The 20963-nt window shown below is 38.7% G+C and overlaps 1 protein-coding gene across 1 annotated transcript in view; it reads right to left on the bottom strand.

The window, feature by feature from the left end:
• LOC131438546 (solute carrier family 22 member 21) overlaps positions 1-20963 on the bottom strand; it is a 640450-nt gene that overhangs the window by 270129 nt on the left and 349358 nt on the right. The window contains exons 5-7 of the mRNA XM_058608646.1: positions 8553-8678; positions 7108-7276; positions 6719-7044 (exon numbers count right to left, since the gene is read on the bottom strand). Of these exons, the coding sequence (XP_058464629.1) occupies positions 6719-7044; positions 7108-7276; positions 8553-8678 (621 nt within the window). The remainder of the gene's footprint in view (positions 1-6718; positions 7045-7107; positions 7277-8552; positions 8679-20963) is intronic.

The following is a 20963-nucleotide window of genomic DNA, read 5'->3' as shown; positions in this document are numbered from 1 at the left end:
TTATGTCTGCCTAGCGGTTTATGTTGAGCTGCTAGGTTACATAACAGTTCAACATAAACTGTTATGTACTGACGAGTCGAAGACGAAACATAAAGTATAGAAATCAGAAGTATGTTCAAGATAAGTAAACGAACTGTTATATGATATATGCCAGACATGGTAGAAAAATTTAGCATAAACATACCATATCGGCTTCCAATCCATACCGAATTTTGAATCCCGCTCACTCCAGCACTCAACGCCAGCGCTTCCAGGCCATTGCTGGACACTGCTTCTTCATGACGCACTCGTCTCAAAAGGCGACTCGGTTCTTCTTATGTAGGTTCCGTTGGAGGCACCTGTCGCTTCCTCTTGCGATGTTAGTAAGATATTTTGCTTGAAGATGCATTGATCGCGCCATAACAAACACTTTTAATAAAAGCTCTATCCAGAATGAGGAATCGCTATTTTTAGAAATTTTGCTTTCGGCTGAGGAATCGCTACTTCAGAAGTATGTATTTATTACTCAAGTTAAAAACTTATCTCTGTCTCTCTCTCACTCTTTCTCTCTCTCTCTGATATTATTGTTGTAAGAGTAATTTGAGATATTCGGACGCTCGCGCTCGTATCTGTTCGTAAAGGTTTGGTTATAATTATTATTCGACCGTTACGGTACTTTGCGTTTGTGTTTTTAATGGTGTTGATGCATGAAGTTGTTAGAAGTTAGATCCAATCCAAATTCAGAAATTTGGTATGGGACCATAGGAGTTTTGTGAAAATCGGTTCAGCCATCTTCGAGAAAATTTGGTGCATTAATTTTCACAATTTTTTGCATATTTTATCCCATCATACCGGATCCGGAAGTCGGAGCAAAATAATATTCAGGAATATTGTTTGGGACCACACGATCTTGCATTTGAATCGGGGTTTGTGATAATCGGTCCTGCCATCTCCGAGAAAAGTTGGTGCAAAAAAAACGTTACGTACCCACATACGCACATACACACACAAACACACACACACATACACACAGACATCTATATGAAAAAGGCAAAACACGTCCCTAAAAATGACATTTTTATATCAATCTGTAATTTCGGAACCGGAATTCGTAAACGGATGAAAATTACTTGGATTATATGGGGTTATAAGAACTTTCATTTGAACGCTACGCTAGTTAAAATTGGATGAGCTGTCTCTGAGAAATTCGATTGTATGGTTTTAGTTCATTTCTCATATTTTACTCCGTAACTCCGGAACCGGAAGGCGGATCCAGATGAAATTCAATAGTAATCAAAGGGACTACAAGGCCTTTAATATAAAGTTTAATTGAAGAAAATCGATTGAACGGTATCTGAGAGAATCGAGTGTTCCGTTTTGTTTGCGCATTTTACCCCGTTACTCCCTAACCAGAAGTCCCGAACAAAATTCAATGGCACTCTATGGCTTCAAGAGACCTTTCATTTGAATATAAATAAATAAATATGAGTTTGGGATAATCGGTTCAGCCATGTCCGAAAAAGTTTCGCGTTTTCCAAAAAAAAGAGTTTTTTTTCAACAGCCAATACTTAAAAACCTAATAAACCTACAAAAATTCGTCAAATACATGAATTGTGCGTCTTTTCTTTAGCTTCCCAACAAGCGATTCCATAAAACAATCTTTAAAGTAAAACATCATAATAAAATAAAAATATCAAACTAGAGCCCATTTTATTTCTTTTTTTAATTGAAAAAAGGAGTCTTAGGGGTTTAGCTCAATCTAGGCAAAGTATCAGAGTGGAAAGATTAATACTTTCGGAGCAGAGAATTTTTCAATCACGATCCGCACGCACGGAGCGTACCACTGCGCAACTCGCTCGAATGAGGGCTTAACTTGCCGACACATGTTGCGCCACTGATCGCATCCTAACTTTGACAGTTTATTGTTAGCAACGTTTCAGTTGAGATCGCGGTGTAAAAATGAATTCAAAAATCAAAAACATTTGTTGCATCTAGTTTCTTCTTCAGGAAGGAAAATTCCTTCGAAATTCAGGAATTTTGTATAGGATTGGGAGACCTTTCATTTGAATCTAAGTTTGTGGAAATCGGACAAACCATCGCTGAGAAAAGTGAGTGAGATCCATTTTGGTATATATGACCACTATTTCCGGTACTTCCGGAACCGGATACCGGGAACCAGGATAGCCGGATTCGGTTTGTTTAGTTGCCTACTGATAATGACTATAGATTTGTGTAGTTTTGAGACCAGTTTAGAAATTTTTTTACGTTTTTTGTTTCGCCGGTTTAAGTGACGGTGTACAATATTGAACACACTTTACCCTATAATTGCGGAACCGGAAGTCGGATCCGGATGAAATTCAGGAATTACGTATAAGACCGGAAGACCTTTTATTTGAATCTAAGTTTGTGGAAATCGGTCAAACCATCGCTGAGAAAAGTGAGTGAGATCCATTTTGGTATATATGACCACTATTTCCGGCACTTCCGGAACCGGATACCGGGAACCAGGATAGCCGGAATCGGTTTGTTTAGTTGCCTACTTATAATGACTATCGATTTGTGTAGTTTTGAGACCAGTTTAGAAAATTTTTTACGTTTTTTGTTTCACCGGTTTAAGTGACGGTGTACAATATTGAACACACTTTACCCTATAATTCCGGAACCGGAAGTCGGATCCGGATGAAATTTAGGAATTCCGTATGAGACCGAAAAACCTTTCATTTGAATTTGTGGAAATCGGTCAAACCGTCGCTGAGAAAAGTGAGTGAGATCCATTTTGGTATATATGACCACTATATCCGGTACTTCCGGAACCGGATACCGGGAACCAGGATAGCCGGAATCGGTTTGTTTAGTTGCCTACTGATAATGACTATCGATTTCTGTAGTTTTAAGACCTGTTTAGAATTTTTTTTACGTATTTTGTTTCGCCGGTTTAAGTGACGGTGTACAATATTGAACACACTTTACCCTATAATTCCGGAACCGGACGTCGGATCTGGATGAAATTCAGGAATTCCTTATGGCACCGGAAGACCTTTCATTTGAATCTAAGTCTGTGGAAATCGGTCAAACCATCGCTGAGAAAAGTTAGTGAGATCCATTTTGGTTTATATGACCATTATTTCCGGTACATCCGGAACCGGATACCGGGAACCAGGATAGCCGGAATCGGTTTGTTTAGTTGCCTACTGATAATGACTATCGATTTGTGTAGTTTTGAGACCAGTTTAGAATTTTTTTTACGTGTTTTGTTTCGCCGGTTTAAGTGACGGTGTACAATATTGAACACACTTTACCCTATAATTCCGGAACCGGACGTCGGATCCGTATGAAATTCAGGAATTCTTAATGGGACTGGAAGGACTTTCATTTGAATTTAAGTTTGTGGAAATCGGTCAAACCATCGCTGAGAAAAGTGAGTGAGATCCATTTTGGTATATATGAACACTATTTCCGGTACTTCCGGAACCGGATACCGGGAACCAGGATAGCCGGAATCGGGTTGTTTAGTTGCCTACTTATAATGACTATCGATTTGTGTAGTTTTAAGACCAGTTTAGAAAGAGTTTTACGTTTTTTGTTTCGCCAGTTTTTGTGACGGTGTACAATATTGAACACACTTAACCCTATAATTCCGGAACCGGAAGTCGGATCCGGATGAAACTTAGGAATTCCGTATGAGACCGAAAAACCTTTCATTTGAATCTAAGTTTGTAGAAATCGGTCAAACCATCACTGAGAAAAGTGAGTGAGATCCATTTTGGTGTATGTGACCACTATTTCCGGTACTTCCGGAACCGGATACCGGGAACCAGGATAGCCGGAATCGGTTTGTTTAGTTGCCTACTGATAATGACTATCGATTTGTGTAGTTTTAAGACCAGTTTAGAAAATTTTTTACGTGTTTTGTTTCGCCGGTTTAAGTGACGGTGTACAATATTGAACACACTTTTTCCTATAATTCCGGAACCGGAAGTCGGATTTGGATGAAATTCAGGAATTCCGTATGGGACCAAGAGACCTTTCATTTGAATCCTAGTTTGTCAAAATCGGTTCAGCCATCTCCGAGAAAACCTAGTGAGATTATTTGACACATACACACACACACACACACACACATACATACACACACACAGACATCGCTCAGCTCGATGAACTGAGTCGAATGGTATATGACACTTGGCCCTCCGGGCTAATTTTCATTGGTCGGTTTTTCAAGTGATTGCATAACCTTTCTATATGAGAAAGGCAAAAACTCGGAATCGCAATAATCCTATTTTTTCACGAGATTCCCTACTTTCGTAACAAAATATCTTGATGTGTTTATTGTTTGCGATGTCTTACGAATACTCCAGTTTTTTGCAACAGTTAAAATTCTCATTTTCTCGGATTTAGTTGCATTTTTTGCATGAAATATTTGTTTCACTATTTACCTGAAGGCAAATGTAATTCATTCTAAAAAAGCAATCGTTATTTTAAAATTTAAGAAATACTATGCTACAATTTTACTCGCTTTCTGGCTACACGATGAACACAAAACATCATTTGCTTGCAAAATATCAAGAAGGGAAGAAGAAACCCGACGCAACGCATGTCTCTGATTTTTGCTTAAGTCTTAAAGTTAAACGGATGACAGTAACGATTTTTGATTTTTGGATTCATTTTCACACCGCGATCTTAACTGTAACATTGCTAACAATAAACTTTCAATATTAGGAGTCGATCAGTGAAGTGAACACAAAACATCATTTGCTTGCAAAAAATCAAGAAGGGAAGAAGAAACCCGACGCAACGAATGTCTCTGATTTTTGCCTTAAAGTTAAACGGATGACAGTAACGATTTTTGATTTTTGGATTCATTTTCACACCACGATCGTAACTGTAACATTGCTAACAATAAACTTTCATTATTGGGAGTCGATCAGTGGCGCGACATGGGTCCACAAGTTAAGGCCGTATTCGAGTGAGTTGCGCTGCGGTACACTCCGCGCGTGCGGGTCGTGATTGAAAAATTCACTACTACGAAAACATTAATCTTTCCACTATGAAACTTTGTGAAGATTGATTAAAACCCCCAAGGCTTGTTTTTTAAACTAAATTAAGAAAAAACCTGTTTTAATCCACCTAGTGGTGTAATGATGCCTTTCTCATGTACATATAATATTGTTATATTTTATTCAAAAATTTTCTCTTCGATTTTTGAAAGAAACCAAGTGATTGTTTATGCATAAAATACAGAATAAATTAGTGCTTTGATTGCGTAAGCCATCCTTAAGAGAACGACACTTCCGGCACTGGAACCCGAGAACCGATATAATCGAAGTCGGTTCGTACGGCCACCAACTAATATGACACACAAACTCTTCTAGTACGCACCCTATAACTCGGGATTCGGAAGTCGGATCCGGACGAAATTCAGGAATTTCATATAAGATCGGAAGACCTTTCATTTGAATCTAAGTTTGTGGAAATCGGTCAAACGATCACTGGGAAAAGTGAGTGAGATCCATTTTGGTATATATGACCACTATTTCCGGTACTTCCGGATCCGGATACTGGGAACCAGGATAGCCGGAATCGGTTTGTTTAGTTGCCTACTGATAATGACTATCGATTTGTGTAGTTTTAAAACCAGTTTAGAAAATTTTTTACGTATTTTGTTTCGCCGGTTTAGGTGACGGTGTACAATATTGAACACACTTTACCCTATAATTCCGGAACCAGAAGTCGGATCCGGATGAAATTCAGGAATTACGTATGGGACCGGAAGACCTTTTATTTGAATCTAAGTTTGTGGAAATCGGTCAAACCATCGCTGAGAAAAGTGAGTGAGATCCATTTTGGTATATATGACCACTATTTCCGGTACTTCCGGAACCGGATACCGGAAACCAGGATAGCCGGAATCGGTTTGTTTAGTTGCCTACTTATAATGACTATCGATTTGTGTAGTTTTGAGACCAGTTTAGAAAGAGTTTTACGTTTTTTGTTTCGCCGGTTTAAGTGACAGTGTACAATATTGAACACACTTTACCCTATAATTCCGGAACCGGAAGTCGGATCCGGATGAAATTCAGGAATTCCGTACGAGACCTTTCATTTGAATCCTAGTTTGTCAAAATCGGTTCAGCCATCTCCGAGAAAACCTAGTGAGATTATTTGACACATACACACACACATACACACACACACATACACACACAGACATTGCTCAGCTCGATGAACTGAGTCGAATGCTATATGACACAATTTTCACTGGTCGGTTTTTCAAGTGATTGCATAACCTTTCTATATGAGAAAGGCAAAAATTAAGTTTGAATTTCTTGATTTATTTATACATTTTTAACTTTTTTCAAGAACAACTAACTTTAAACGTTGTTTCATGGAATCGCCTATTTGAAAGCTAAGGAAAGGACGCACATTTCATGTCTTGGACGAATTTTTGTAGGTTTATTACATTTTACAGTATATGCAGTTGAAAAAAGGCTCTTTTAGGAAACGCGATACTTTAAAAAATAATTTCTCGGAAATTCCACGTACCATATTGAATTAAAAAATACGTGTCGGATATTTTCGCGCTTTTTACCGAAAAATATATAGTTCGATGAAAAAAAATTTGGATGACTGATTTTGCATGGAATGCCCCATATATATTATGTTAAAGGATGATTCCATTTCTATACATTATTAAAAATCTGTTCACAGTTTCATAACCAGGTATTTAAAACATCATTACCTGCTAGGGCTGTATTATTTTTAAGATAATCTCGTCCAAACGACCTCACATTCAGTAACATTCCATAATATACTACAATAAATAATGACCACGCTAGATGCACTAAAACAAGATTTTTTCTGGAACCTCGATTTTCCCATATCGTCCACCAAGGATCTGGGCGAGGCTCTGATTTCATATTTTCTGCAATTTGGTTAAGCTGCTCCGAAAAATTGTAGGGAATTTGATGCAAGCTTCTATTTAGTTTGATCGATTCTTCTAAAACGACTTTAGCTTCTCGGATTCTTCCTTGCTGCAATAACCACCTTGGAGAATCAGGAATCCATCTGAAATTGTTTTCAAATATTGTTATTCAGTACAACACAAACAATATTGTTAACTCCTATTACCTGTGCAAGAAAATTAAAACAAATGTTGGTAAGGAAATAGCTAAATACAGATAAGACCAACTGGTCCAAAACCCAGCAACTACTGGAAGAAACATAACTCCAATGGACCAAAATTGCTCGAATAAACAAAGGGATGCTGTTTTAAATCTTCCGCATGTTATGTCACTGACTGTAATTAATAAATGCAATACGGTTAGATCTGGGCATATTTTACTATTTATTCTTACTTATAACTCCTCCTGCGGTGTACATTAGACTACAACAAACTGCACTTAAACACCTGAAAAACATGTGTAATTCGAAAATATTCACCAATCCGGTTAAACATCCACACATGATTTGGGAATACATCCCTGGAAGAAATTAAAATAAGTTTGAATAACTAAATTGACGGTGGCTATGTACAAAAATATTCCATTCTACTCCTTTTTTAATTGAAATATTTTTGGATATGTATTCATATGTACTAACAAAGAGCTTAAAATATTAATAATTAGTTTTATCGTACCATGCCAATCAATAAGTTCACATATTATTACCAGTAGTAAAAATATTAAAACATCTGGTTAATCCAGCAGGTATAAAGACTGTCCCAGAAAGTATGGAGGCAACCACAAATCGCTGCCATTTCGCAATGGTTCAGAATCTGTCAATTTTCATGACTGCGTTCTGATGTTTACACTCTTCTCTAACCACTTGTGCAGTTGTTTATTCGTTTTCATTAGTTTGTTTCGAAATGCGTGGACTTTCAGCAAAAAATGGTGCGCAGAACGCGGACTGTCACTGAGAAAGATAGCAAAAATAGATAGAGTAAGTGAAAAAGCCGTGCGATATGTAATCAGGAAGTTCGGTGACGATAACACCTTTGAAGATAAGGAGTGTATCGATAAGTAGTTAGCAACATTCAAACAGTTATTACTCTGAAATGGCTTAATTTTCTGCAGCGTGTTTCGCGATGACACGTTTGTTTACATATCAATAACAACTGCGCAATCGATTGGTTTCGGTACGGTTTATCGTTTCAATGATGAGTCGAATTGATCCGGAAACGCGAAAGAAAATTCTGCACACTTGGTGCTCAGAGTGTGGTGTCACGTACAACGAAATTGCAAAACGGGTGAAAGTGCACCACACCAGTGTCAAAAATATTATCGAGAAGTTCGGTAAGACCCTTTCCATGAAGGATTTGCCCGATCCGGTAGGAAAACGTGTCCCAGCCAGCCCGGCCGGGACTCAAAAGTGGTTGAGTACAACAGGAAAAACCCATCGGCGTCGACGCGGAATTTGTCCAAGCAGTTCAACACCAGCATCGGGATGATTCAACGGATCAAAGTTCGGAACTCCCTGAAAACGTACAAGAAACAGAAGGTGCCGAAATACTCCCTGGTACAGCAAGTTCAATGCAATACGGTTAGATCTGGGCATATTCTACTATTTATTCTTACTTATAACTCCTCCTGCGGTGTACATTAGACTACAACAAACTGCACTTAAACACCTGAAAAACATGTGTAATTCGAAAATATTCACCAATCCGGTTAAACATCCACACATGATTTGGGAATACATCCCTGGAAGAAATTAAAATAAGTTTGAATAACTACATTGACGGTGGCTATGTACAAAAATATTCCATTCTACTCCTTTTTTAATTGAAATATTTTTGGATATGTATTCATATGTACTAACAAAGAGCTTAAAATATTAATAATTAGTTTTATCGTACCATGCCAATCAATAACTTCACATATTATTACCAGTAGTAAAAATATTAAAACATCTGGTTAATCCAGCAGGTATAAAGACTGTCCCAGAAAGTATGGAGGCAACCACAAAACGCTGCCATTTCGCAATGGTTCAGAATCTGTCAATTTTCATGACTGCGTTCTGATGTTTACACTCTTCTCTAACCACTTGTGCAGTTGTTTATTCGTTTTCATTAGTTTGTTTCGAAATGCGTGGACTTTCAGCAAAAAATGGTGCGCAGAACGCGGACTGTCACTGAGAAAGATAGCAAAAATAGATAGAGTAAGTGAAAAAGCCGTGCGATATGTAATCAGGAAGTTCGGTGACGATAACACCTTTGAGGATAAGGAGTGTATCGATAAGTAGTTAGCAACATTCAAACAGTTATTACTCTGAAATGGCTTAATTTTCTGCAGCGTGTTTCGCGATGACACGTTTGTTTACATATCAATAACAACTGCGCAATCGATTGGTTTCGGTACGGTTTATCGTTTCAATGATGAGTCGAATTGATCCGGAAACGCGAAAGAAAATTCTGCACACTTGGTGCTCAGAGTGTGGTGTCACGTACAAGGAAATTGCAAAACGGGTGAAAGTGCACCACACCAGTGTCAAAAATATTATCGAGAAGTTCGGTAAGACCCTTTCCATGAAGGATTTGCCCGATCCGGTAGGAAAACGTGTCCCAGCCAGCCCGGCCGGGACTCAAAAGTGGTTGAGTACAACAGGAAAAACCCATCGGCGTCGACGCGGAATTTGTCCAAGCAGTTCAACACCAGCATCGGGATGATTCAACGGATCAAAGTTCGGAACTCCCTGAAAACGTACAAGAAACAGAAGGTGCCGAAATACTCCCTGGTACAGCAAGTTCAGGCCAAAACAAGATCGCAAAAACTGTATAACCGGATTCTACAGAATAAAGACGGATGCATCCTGATCGACGACGAAACCTACGCCAAGGAAGACTCTCGAGCGCTGGCCGGACGGTAATATTATACGAAATCGTTGTACCAGGACCTGGACGACACTGACACCACGGTAGAGATGGAAAAGTTTGGGCAGAAGGTGTTGGTCTGGCAAGCAATTTGTACCTGTGGTTTGCGGTCGTTGATTTTCTTCACGAAGGGCAAACGTTTGAATATTCGAACCTATAAGAAGCAGAAACAACCAAAACGTAGTCCGAAACAAGAAGCATCGATCAGGCCAAGCCAAGTTCGAAAGCTGTACAATACGATTCTTGCTGGAAATTTGTGTGACGTCCAGACTCATGTCCAATCACTACACGTTAGATGCACATCTCCTTCGAAGTTTACTTTCCGAAACTAATCATTGTGTTTGTGGCGAAGGTTATCGCGATATTGATCATGTCGTTTGGACATGCGTGGAGTATCGTGATGTCAGATCTAAACTAATAAATTCTTTGCGAACCCAAGGTAGACTATCCAATGTCCCTGATACAAACAAACCTGAAATAGTTTTAAGATCATGTATAAAATAAATGTATTTTATTTAATGTAATTTAATTTATAATAGCAACTCGCTTGATAAAAACAGTGTCTAGATTAACTAATGAATACCAACATAATAATATGATATTCGAAATGTGTTAGGTTTAAGGGGCGGGTAGGGTCTAACACTTTTGAAAAATCATTTATTATTAGCTTTGTGTTTTCTTATAGTAAAACATTTCAAGAATATTCTGTAAAATTTTCAAGCCTATCGGAGAAAAACTCGGCTAGTTATGGGCCTTTATCTTTGCTTATCTCATACTGCGAAGAAGTAAGAGCTCGGCACACAGGTCCAAGATTTCTGCTTCTATCGACTTTAAAACTTGACAAAACATTCTTGAAATGTTTCACTATAAAAGAATACAAAAGAAAAAATATGATTTTGTGAAAATGTTAGACCCTACGAGCTCCCTTTAGTAATAAATTGTTTTCATTGATTTTATAGACAAAAAACTTTGAATGCGTTTTTCTCGAAAGCAGGTTTTGAAAGTCCGGTTTCATCGTTATTCAAAAACTACTAAACCAATTTTTTTCAAATTTTTCACACACTTTCTACATATGAAAAACCAGACCCCAACGTTTTCGTTTTCCTTGTTTTTACTTTGGGGAAGTTTTACAGCTACAAAATGGCGAATTTTTTTCGTGAAAAATCGTAGTTTTCACTTTGAACAATCACAAAAAAATTATACTTAAAATTATTATAAATTATTAATCTATACTATTTTGATTTGTTGACTTCTTATCAGTCAGTTATACTGTATCTCATACAGTGGACACCGCAAATCATGATTTTTAAGAAGCGTTCTCAAAAATACCTCTTCATCGACTCATTTCTCAATAGTTTTCCACGAAAAAATTACAAAATGTTGTTCGAATGATGCTTTTTATCACGAAAAAAAATTGAATTTATTTTTAGATGATATATTGCCTATGAAATAAATGTATTTCTGGAAAAAAAAATGATTAGCAAGTCATCAGAATTCACATCTTCTGATTCGGATGAAACTTTGCACACGTTTTCAGTATGATAAAACATTTATTTAGCACGGATGCAGAGACTAATTCGACTCAAAACTAAGTTTTGAAAAGGTCACATGTATTTTAGCATGAACTTTATTCAAATCGTGATAACACGGAAACTCTGAATTGTAAGTAAATTGTATTCAAGAAGAAGTTGTATGAAATCGATGAAACACTCTTCAAAAAATATACACTGTGAAAAAATTTCAACACTGTTTCAAAAATTAGAACACCAACCGAAAAAAAATTTATAAAAAATGCGCCTAAGTAATGTGTTTTAAAATATTTTTATTTAAACCTCAACTTAAAGCCCACATTTTGGTGCAAATTTGGTTAGTGTAAATTGAATATTGGCGAAGTTACAGATAAAACAATTTACCTAAATTTGTCAAACTTCAAATGTCTGATAAAAAATATTTGTTCAGACACCAGATCATAACTTTACAGATTTAAAGAAATACATTTTCTCAGCATAATCTTTCTTCTATAGGGTCCGCCATCTAACATTTTTTTTTGAACTAGCGGTTATTTATACATTGGAAACCTTAATTTTACTTCTGATTTGACAGAAACTTAGTTTTATCCTTCCGCTGAACGAAAATGGTTATGTATACGCTTGAGGAACGTGTGAAAATAGTGCAGTTTTACTTTCAAAATCAGTTTGAAGAAGACACCGATTTTTGCTAAAATATCATTTTCTCGGATGAGGCACATTTTCTTCTCGGCGGGTATGTTAATAAGCAAAATTGTCGCATCTGGGGGACGGAAAACCCGCACGTTATCATGGAGAAGCCGATGCATCCTCAGAGAGTGACGGTTTGGTGCGGATTTTGGTTTGGCGGCATCATTAGGCCATTTTTTTCGAAAATGAGGTAGGGGCCGCCGCCACGGTCAATGGCGAGCGCTACCGCCATGATTAGGGATTGGTTCTTCCCATTACTTGAAGAGAAAGACTTGGACACCACACAGATAACTCTACGATCGATCTTCTGCGCACAGTCTTCGAAGATCGAATTATCATTCGAAATTCGGATATCGTTTGGCCGCCTCGGAGCTGTGATTTGACTCCGTTAGACTATTATCTTTGGAGGACTGTGAATGATAAGTGTTATGTGGACAAGCCAGAGATAATTCAAGCCTAGAAGGACAACATTCGTGCAGCCATAGCTGAAATAAAGCGGCATATAATCGAAAATGTACTAAAAAACTGGACCGACCGTATGGCGTACTGCAAGGCCAGCCGAGGCAACCATTTGAATGAAATTATATTCCACAATTAACCGGAAATAAATTTTGAAATCGGATAAACCGTTTGTGTTTTATTGCATGTTTAAAAAAAAGTTACATGGCGGACCCCGTAGAAGCAGCCGTTATCTAGATATTTAGACATGAAAGTCAAAGAACTCTGTTTGTTGTTGGTTTGCGCTGTTCAAACAAGTCAAAATAATGGTGAACATATGAAGCACCGTTTAAACAATACAAACGTAATTGTGAATTATTATTATTTTTAATGAAGTACTAAGGGTAGTAATATCATAGCCATGCTATAGTCTTAGTATGTTTAGAATTTGCGAGGTCTTTTGAAACACAAAGTCAATTAGTAAATTGGAATGTAGTAACCTAACATTGCATTTTGTGTATATTTTATAGTTCTCGGTCTTTTTTAATTACATCATTGTTAAATCAATAGGAATTTTGTCGTGAATACGACTTGCTTTGATGTATCAAGGAAACTCGCTGCTTATCCCGGGGTATCACGTACTTTAGCCAAAGTTGTAAGAAAACGAGGAAGAAAACGGAAATTCTAAGAGCATACAATTCTAGATAATTAATTTTTCTATCGATTCGTACATGAATTGTGCCTGATAAATGTTTTTGTCGAAAGATTTCGTGCGAGCTGAAAAATGGACGGGTCAATATCAATGAATGCATGGGAGTGCGTAAAATGTCATTAGCGGTAAACACCAGTCGCAGACATAACCTAAACCTGGAGGGCCGAAGGTCATGTAGAATTCGACTCATCTCGACGAACTGAGCAAATCTGTGTGTGTGTGTTTTTTTTTATAGGAGGTGAAATCGCCGGATCATCATGCTACCTGCATATAAGTGAATTTGGTATGAGGGAGTCGAATCCGAACTAAAACACCCCCTAAGCTTCGTTCCCTTTTTCCTGCCGGGACTACTATAATGAATTACTTCGGCAGGGGGCTGTGCTGAAGTACCTCTTCTCAATCACTCGTTACTGGTGCATCTATCCTGCTGCTCTTTGGTCCTCCCGTGATGTGCGCTGTAGCATTGACACCATTTGAGTTATAGCACTGTTGACTGAGGTCCAGTACCGCCTGCTGTATCGTCTGGCGGTGATTTGAATTCTTCTCTGACTTCCATCTGTTTCGTACAAAAGCATCCGATTACGGAAATAGCTTTTCAGGATTTTCTACACAGATAAACCTTCAGTCTGTGCAATGAACCTACCTTCTTCCCAGTACGCACTGTTGAAAGCATTTTTTACATCCAGGGTGACCACCGCGCAGTAACGGTTCCTTCTTCTTTGTTGCTTCTGCGCTGCGTCCACGATTCGAATGACAGTCCGATTAGTATCTACTGTTGGCTTTCCTTTCCGGAAGCCAAACTGCATGTTCGACAGGCCATTCTCGCTCTCTGTATATTTCAACCATCTATTTTGTATCACCTTCTCTAGCAGTTTGTCTACAACATCCAACAGGCATATCTGTCTGTATGCTGAGGGATCACCGGAAGGATTGCACGCAGTTTGTTGTGTTCCACTAATAAGCCGGTTGGAGACTATTCTTTGGTTTCTTCGTTCTTGACATAGTGACATCACAGGCTCGTGAAATTGCTCCTGTTAGCTGTTCAGGATTTAGGTTCAGCAGGGTGGGTTCATACCTAAGTGCCTCGATGAACACCGTTCTCGTGTCTGTCTTAAAAATGCTTTCCTCTGCGTCCGGTTACCAAGGGAGTACTGGATCGCTTCACGGTCACTGTGGGTATATTTTTCACTCACTCTCCAGCTTCCTATCAGTCCTGGACTGCCAAATGTAACATCGATTATGGACTCACGGCCATCTCTTTGGTACGTACTAGTTGTGCTTATATTAAGCAGGTCAGTATTCAGCTTCGCTACGGCCTCTAGCAAGATGCGTTCCCGTGGATTGGTAAGTCGACTGCCCCATTAAACCGCCCAGGCATTTAAGTCACCGGCAATAACGGCTGGTCCTCGATTAATAAGTACTTCCGTCAGTTTGTCCAGCATCCGGTTGAACTGTTCTAAAGTCCATCACGGAAGTGCGTAGCAGCTGCTGATGAAGATTACGTTAGCTTTGACGATTACGAAGCCTTCCTCTGCGCAAGACATGACTTCTTGAAGGGTACATTACCCCACTTCCCACATTGCCACAGTTTGGCTTTGTCAGCTGCCCAGTTCTCATCATCGGGTGGGATTTTTTATGGCTCCGAAATTAACACTACGTCGATCTTTGATTCTGCCACGGTTTGCCTCAGTAGTTGTTGCGCTGTGTCACAGTGATTAACGTTTATTTGCATTACCTCCACTGTTGTTGAGTAGCAACCACCGGACATTTTGGGCCTCCTGCATATGATTTCTGCCTTCTCCATTTTTACAGATCATACACTTCGGTGGTATCGTGCAATCAAGTGCCTTATGGCCGTCTTCACCGCATCTTTTACAGAGGTTTGTCCTGTCTGGCCCTTTGCAGTTGAGAGCCAGGTGTCCGAATTCCTGGCACCTGTAACAGTCTTCCGGATGCTGAGAGGTATTCAGCGGACAGATCGGTCAGCCTATCTTGATTGTCTCTTTCTATCTTTATATCTTTTTTTATAAATATAAAAAATATAATATTTTCCGAGGGCCGGAGGACCGAGTGTAATATACCAATTGATTCAGCTCGACGAACTGAGCAAATGTCCGTGTGTGTCTGTATGTATGCTGTTAACATAGAGGTCGAGATCTCAGAAATGGCTGGACCGGTTTTGATCAAACTAGTTTTCTACAAGCACCGATTCAACAGCACGATAGTAAGTAGTATACTCCCAAACAAGGTTCCTGAATTACGTTTGGATCCGACTTCTGCTTGCGAAACCGCAGGATGATATGTAAAAAGAAAATAAAATATTGGAACTCGTAGATGGCTGAACCGATCTAAGATTCAAATGAAATCTAAGAAAGTACCGTTCCCATACTAAATTGGTGAATTTATTCCGATTCTGGAATTACAGGATGATGAGTTTTGCCTTTCTCTATAGAAAGGTATTAGAATTGCTGGAGCCTCGGAGACCCATGGTGTTATATACCATTCGACTCAGTTCGTCGAGATCGGAAAATGTCTGTGTGTGTATGTATGTGTGTGTGTATGTGTGTGCACTTTTCGAAGATATTTGAACGCGCTCAATTTTTTCAGAGATGGCTGAACCGATTTGAACAAACTTGGGCTCGTTTGAAAGCTACTGTCGGGCGATCAATGGCCGAAGTTCGAAGATCAAATGGCTGTGACTTTTTGTTCCGGAGATAGGGTTGTATAAGTGACGTAACCGACAAAAAGCGTTGTATTTGAACGCGCTCAATTTTCTCAGAGATGGCTGAACCAGTTTTAACAAACTAGGACTCGTTTGAAAGCTACTGTCGGGCCATTGATCAAGTTCGAAGATCAAATGGCTGTGACTTTTGGTTCCGGAGATATGATTGTATAAGTGACGTAACCGACAAAAAGCGTTGTATTGGAACGCGCCCAATTTTCTCAGAGATGGCTGAACCGATTTTAACAAGCTTGGGCTCGTTTAAAAGCTACTGTCGTACCATTGATCAAGTTCGTAGATCAAATGGCTGTGACTTTTGGTTCCGGAGATAGGATTGTATAAGTGACGTAACCGACAAAAAGCGTTGTATTTGAACGCGCTCAATTTTCTCAGAGATGGCTGAACCAATTTTAACAAACTTGGGCTCGTTTGAAAGCTACTGTCGGGCCATTGATCAAGTTCGAAGATCAAATGGTTGTAACTTTTGGTTCCAGATATATGATGGTATAAGTGACGAAACCGACAAAACACGTTGATTTTTACCGCTCTTATATATATATATATATATATATATATATATACAAGGTGAGATGAAAAAACTGCAACCAACTTCAGACTGCTGTCATTTCTAAACCGCTCGTCCCACAGCTGTCAGATTTATTCTAGTGACAGCTCATTATATTATTTACAAGCGCACAAAAGCATTTTGGTGGGAATTTTTCAGAAAAAAAGTTATTTGTGATGGAATTCAAGTGTGATAGTGTGATTGCTTTGCATTTGGCTGGAAAACCACAAGTGGCTATCGTTAGAGCCCTCCAGCATTTAAAAGTGAATAAATCTTTTGTGTCTCGTACCATCGCTCGTTACCGTGATACTGGTAGCGTAGCCCGACGTCAAGGAAGTGGACGAAAAAAAACAGCAACATCGGCAGAAATGGTTCGAAAAGTGAAGAAGCGAATTGAACGAAATCCGCGTCGCAGTGGCCGAAAAATGGCTCGTGAGCTGAACATATCGCAATATGCCATTCGGCAAATATTGAAAAATGAGCTTGGACTAAAGCCATTGAAGTTCCAAAAAGTGCAAGATCTTACTGATGCGCAAAAAAAAGTTAGACTCGAAAAAGCTAAAGAGTTGCTTCGCTTGGCCGAAAGTGGTGAACTGCCGAATTTGGTTTTCTCCGATGAGAAACCATTCGTTATCCAGCAGTTTGTAAACAAACAAAATGATCGTGTTTACTTGCCAGAGAGGTCAGCTGAAAATTTGCAACTTCGGTTGGCCACCAGAACTCAAAAGCCGGCCATGGTGATGGTGTGGGCCGCCATAACAGCCGATGGTCGCTCGCCGCTCGTATTCATCGACCGTGGGGTCAAAATAAATGCGCAAATCTATCGCGAAAATATTTTGGAGGGAGTTCTGAAGCCCTGGGCACGCAAACATTTCGGCCGCAGACCTTGGACATTCCAACAGGACTCAGCACCATCGCACTCAGCACGCGCCACCCAAGAATGGTTAAGAAATGAGGTTCCTCGCTTCATTTCCACCGCACAATGGCCACCAAAATCTCCGGATGCCAATCCGTTGGACTATTGTGCCTGGGGTATTTTGGAAAGCAAGGTTGGCACTAAAAAATACCAAAGTGTCGATCATCTCAAGCAAGCGCTTCGCCGAGAATGGGACAAAATACCGCAGAGCCACTTTCGGGCAGCGTGTGATGGTTTCATTAGCCGTTTGAAGGCCATAGTTCGTGCCAAAGGTGGCCAATTCGAACAAATCTAAACCGATTCTCAAATTTGATGTTATTTCCGACATTTTTTGCTTTCATTCAATAAAATTTAAAAAAAAATGAAAAAATTATGGCGTTTTACTTTGTTGCAGTTTTTTCATCTCACCTTGTATATATATATATATATATATAAAAGATGATTTTTTTGAGGTTAGGATTTTCATGCATTAGTATTTGCTCAGATTTTTTGAGGTTATGATTTTCATGCATATTATTTGCTCAGTATGCTCTGACATTTCATCATGAATAGACTTACTAACGAGCAACGCTTGCAAATCATTGAATTTTATTACCAAAATCAGTGTTCGGTTCGAAATGTGTTTCGCGCTTTACGCCCGATTTATGGTCTACATAATTCTGGTTGAATGGCTACGTAAATAAGCAAAATTGCCGCATTTGGAGTGAAGAGCAACCAGAAGCCGTTCAAGAACTGCCCATGCATCCCGAAAAACGCACTGTTTGGTGTGGTTTGTACGCTGGTGGAATCATTGGACCGTATTTTTTCAAAGATGCTGTTGGACGCAACGTTACAGTGAATGGCGATCGCTATCGTTCGATGCTAACAAACTTTTTGTTGCCAAAAATGGAAGAACTGAACTTGGTTGACATGTGGTTTCAACAAGATGGCGCTACATGCCACACAGCTCGCGATTCTATGGCCATTTTGAGGGAAAACTTCGGAGAACAATTCATCTCAAGAAATGGACCGGTAAGTTGGCCACCAAGATCATGCGATTTGACGCCTTTAGACTATTTTTTGTGGGGCTACGTCAAGTCTAAAGTCTACAGAAATAAGCCAGTAACTATTCCAGCTTTGGAAGACAACATTTCCGAAGAAATTCGGGCTATTCCGGCCGAAATGCTCGAAAAAGTTGCCCAAAATTGGACTTTCCGAATGGACCACCTAAGACGCAGCCGCGGTCAACATTTGAATGAAATTATCTTCAAAAAGTAAATGTCATGTACCAATCTAACGTTTAAAATAAAGAACCGATGAGATTTTGCAAATTTTATGCGTTTTATTGTTTAAAAAAGTTCTCAAGCTCTTAAAAAATCACCCTGTATATATATATATATATATATATATATATATATATATATATATATATATATATATATATATATATATATATATATATATATATTATATATATATATATATATATATATATATATATATATATATATATATATATATATATATATATATATATATATATATATATACGGGTGCCAAAATTTTGGGATCACCTCTATTTCCGTTAAGTTCTAGTGCTCAAAAGCTTAAGCACCTTGAAAAAAGCCTTCATGCAAAATTGGACCTAAATCGGACATGCTTAAGGGGTGCTGCCCGGTGGTAAAAGTTTGACAATTTTCGAAATTGAAAAAGCACCATAGGGGGGGAGTACATGAAATTTCCAAAATCGAAAATTTTTTTTGATGCCGAAACTCTTAAAACTGCATGAAACATCGAAATTCAGTGTCATCTCAAAAAAAATTTTTTTGAAAAAATCAACTTTCTGGGACTTCATATATTTTCTAAGTCCCAAAAAGTCGTCTTTTCCAAAAAAAATTTTTGCCTTTCTCTATAGAAAGGTATTAGAATTGCTTGAAAAACCGACTTTCGAACGGAGCCTCGGAGACCCATAGTGTTATATACCATTCGACTCAGTTCGTCGAAATCGGAAAATGTCTGTGTGTGTGTGTATGTGTGTGCACTTTTCGAAGATATTTGAACGCGCTCAATTTTCTCAGAGATGGCTGAACCGATTTGAACAAACTTGGGCTCGTTTGAAAGCTACTGTCGGGGCATTGATCAAGTTCGAAGATCAAATGGCTGTGACTTTTGGTTCCGGAGATATGATTGTATAAGTGACGTAACCGACAAAAAGCGTTGTATTTGAACGCGCTCAATTTTCTCAGAGATGGCTGAACCGATTTTAACAAACTTGAGCTCGTTTGAAAGCTACTATCGGATCATTGATCAAGTTCGAAGATCAAATGGCTGTGAGTTTTGGTTCCGAAGATATGATTGTATTAGTGACGTAACCGACAAAAAGCGTTGTATTTGAACGCGCTCAATTTTCTCAGAGATGGCTGATCCGATTTTAACAAACTTGGGCTCGTTTGAAAGCTACTGTCGTGCCATTGATCGAGTTCGAAGATCAAATGGTTGTGACTTTTGGTTCCAGATATATGATTGTATAAGTGACGTAACCGACAAAACACGTTGATTTTTACCGCTCTTATATATATAAGGGTGCCAAAATTTTGGGATCACCTCTATTTTCGTTAAGTTCTAGTGCTCAAAAATTTAAGCACCTCGAAAAAAGCCTTCATGGAAAATTTGACCTAAATTGGACATGCTTAAGGGGTGCTGCCCGGTGGTAAAGGTTTGACAATTTTCGATCTTGAAAAAGCACCATAGGGGGGAGTACATGAAATTTCCAAAATCGAAAATTTTTTTCGATACCAAAACTCTTAAAACTGCATAAAACATCGAAATTTAGTGTCATCTCAAAAAAAATTTTTTTTGAAAAAATCAACTTTCTGGGACTTAGAAAAATTTTCATATTTTTTCTAAGTCCCAAAAAGTCGATTTTTTCAAAAAAAAATTTTTTCGAGATGACACTAAATCTCGACGTTTCATGCAATTCTAAGCCTTTTGGCATCAAAATTTTTTTTTCGATTTCGAAAATTTCATGTACTCCCCCCTATGGTGCTTTTTAAAGATATATGAAAATTCCACTAAGTGGACTAAAAAGGGTTTTGCCTTTCTCTATAGAAAGGTATTAGAATTGCTGGAAAAACCGACTTTCGAACGGAGCCTCGGAGACCCATAGTGTTATATACCATTCGACTCAGTTCGTCGAGATCGGAAAATGTCTGTGTGTGTGTGTATGTGTGTGTGTGTATGTGTGTGCACTTTTCGAAGATATTTGAACGCGCTCAATTTTCTCAGAGATGGCTGAACCGATTTGAACAAACTTGGGCTCGTTTGAAAGCTACTGTCGGGCCATTGATCAAATTTTGCCTTTCTCTATAGAAAGGTATTAGAATTGCTGGATAAACCGACTTTCGAACGGAGCCTCGGAGACCCATAGTGTTATATACCATGCGACTCAGTTCGTCGTGATCGGAAAATGTCGGTGTGTGTGTGTATGTGTGTGCACTTTTCGAAGATATTTGAACGCGCTCAATTTTCTCAGAGATGGCTGAACCGATTTGAACAAACTTGGGCTCGT

This window comes from Malaya genurostris, chromosome 3 (assembly GCF_030247185.1).
Source record: "Malaya genurostris strain Urasoe2022 chromosome 3, Malgen_1.1, whole genome shotgun sequence".
In the NCBI taxonomy this organism is placed as follows: Eukaryota; Metazoa; Arthropoda; class Insecta; order Diptera; family Culicidae; genus Malaya; species Malaya genurostris.
The sequence above is the reverse complement of the archived record's forward strand: the minus strand, read 5'-3'. Positions and strand labels throughout refer to the sequence as shown.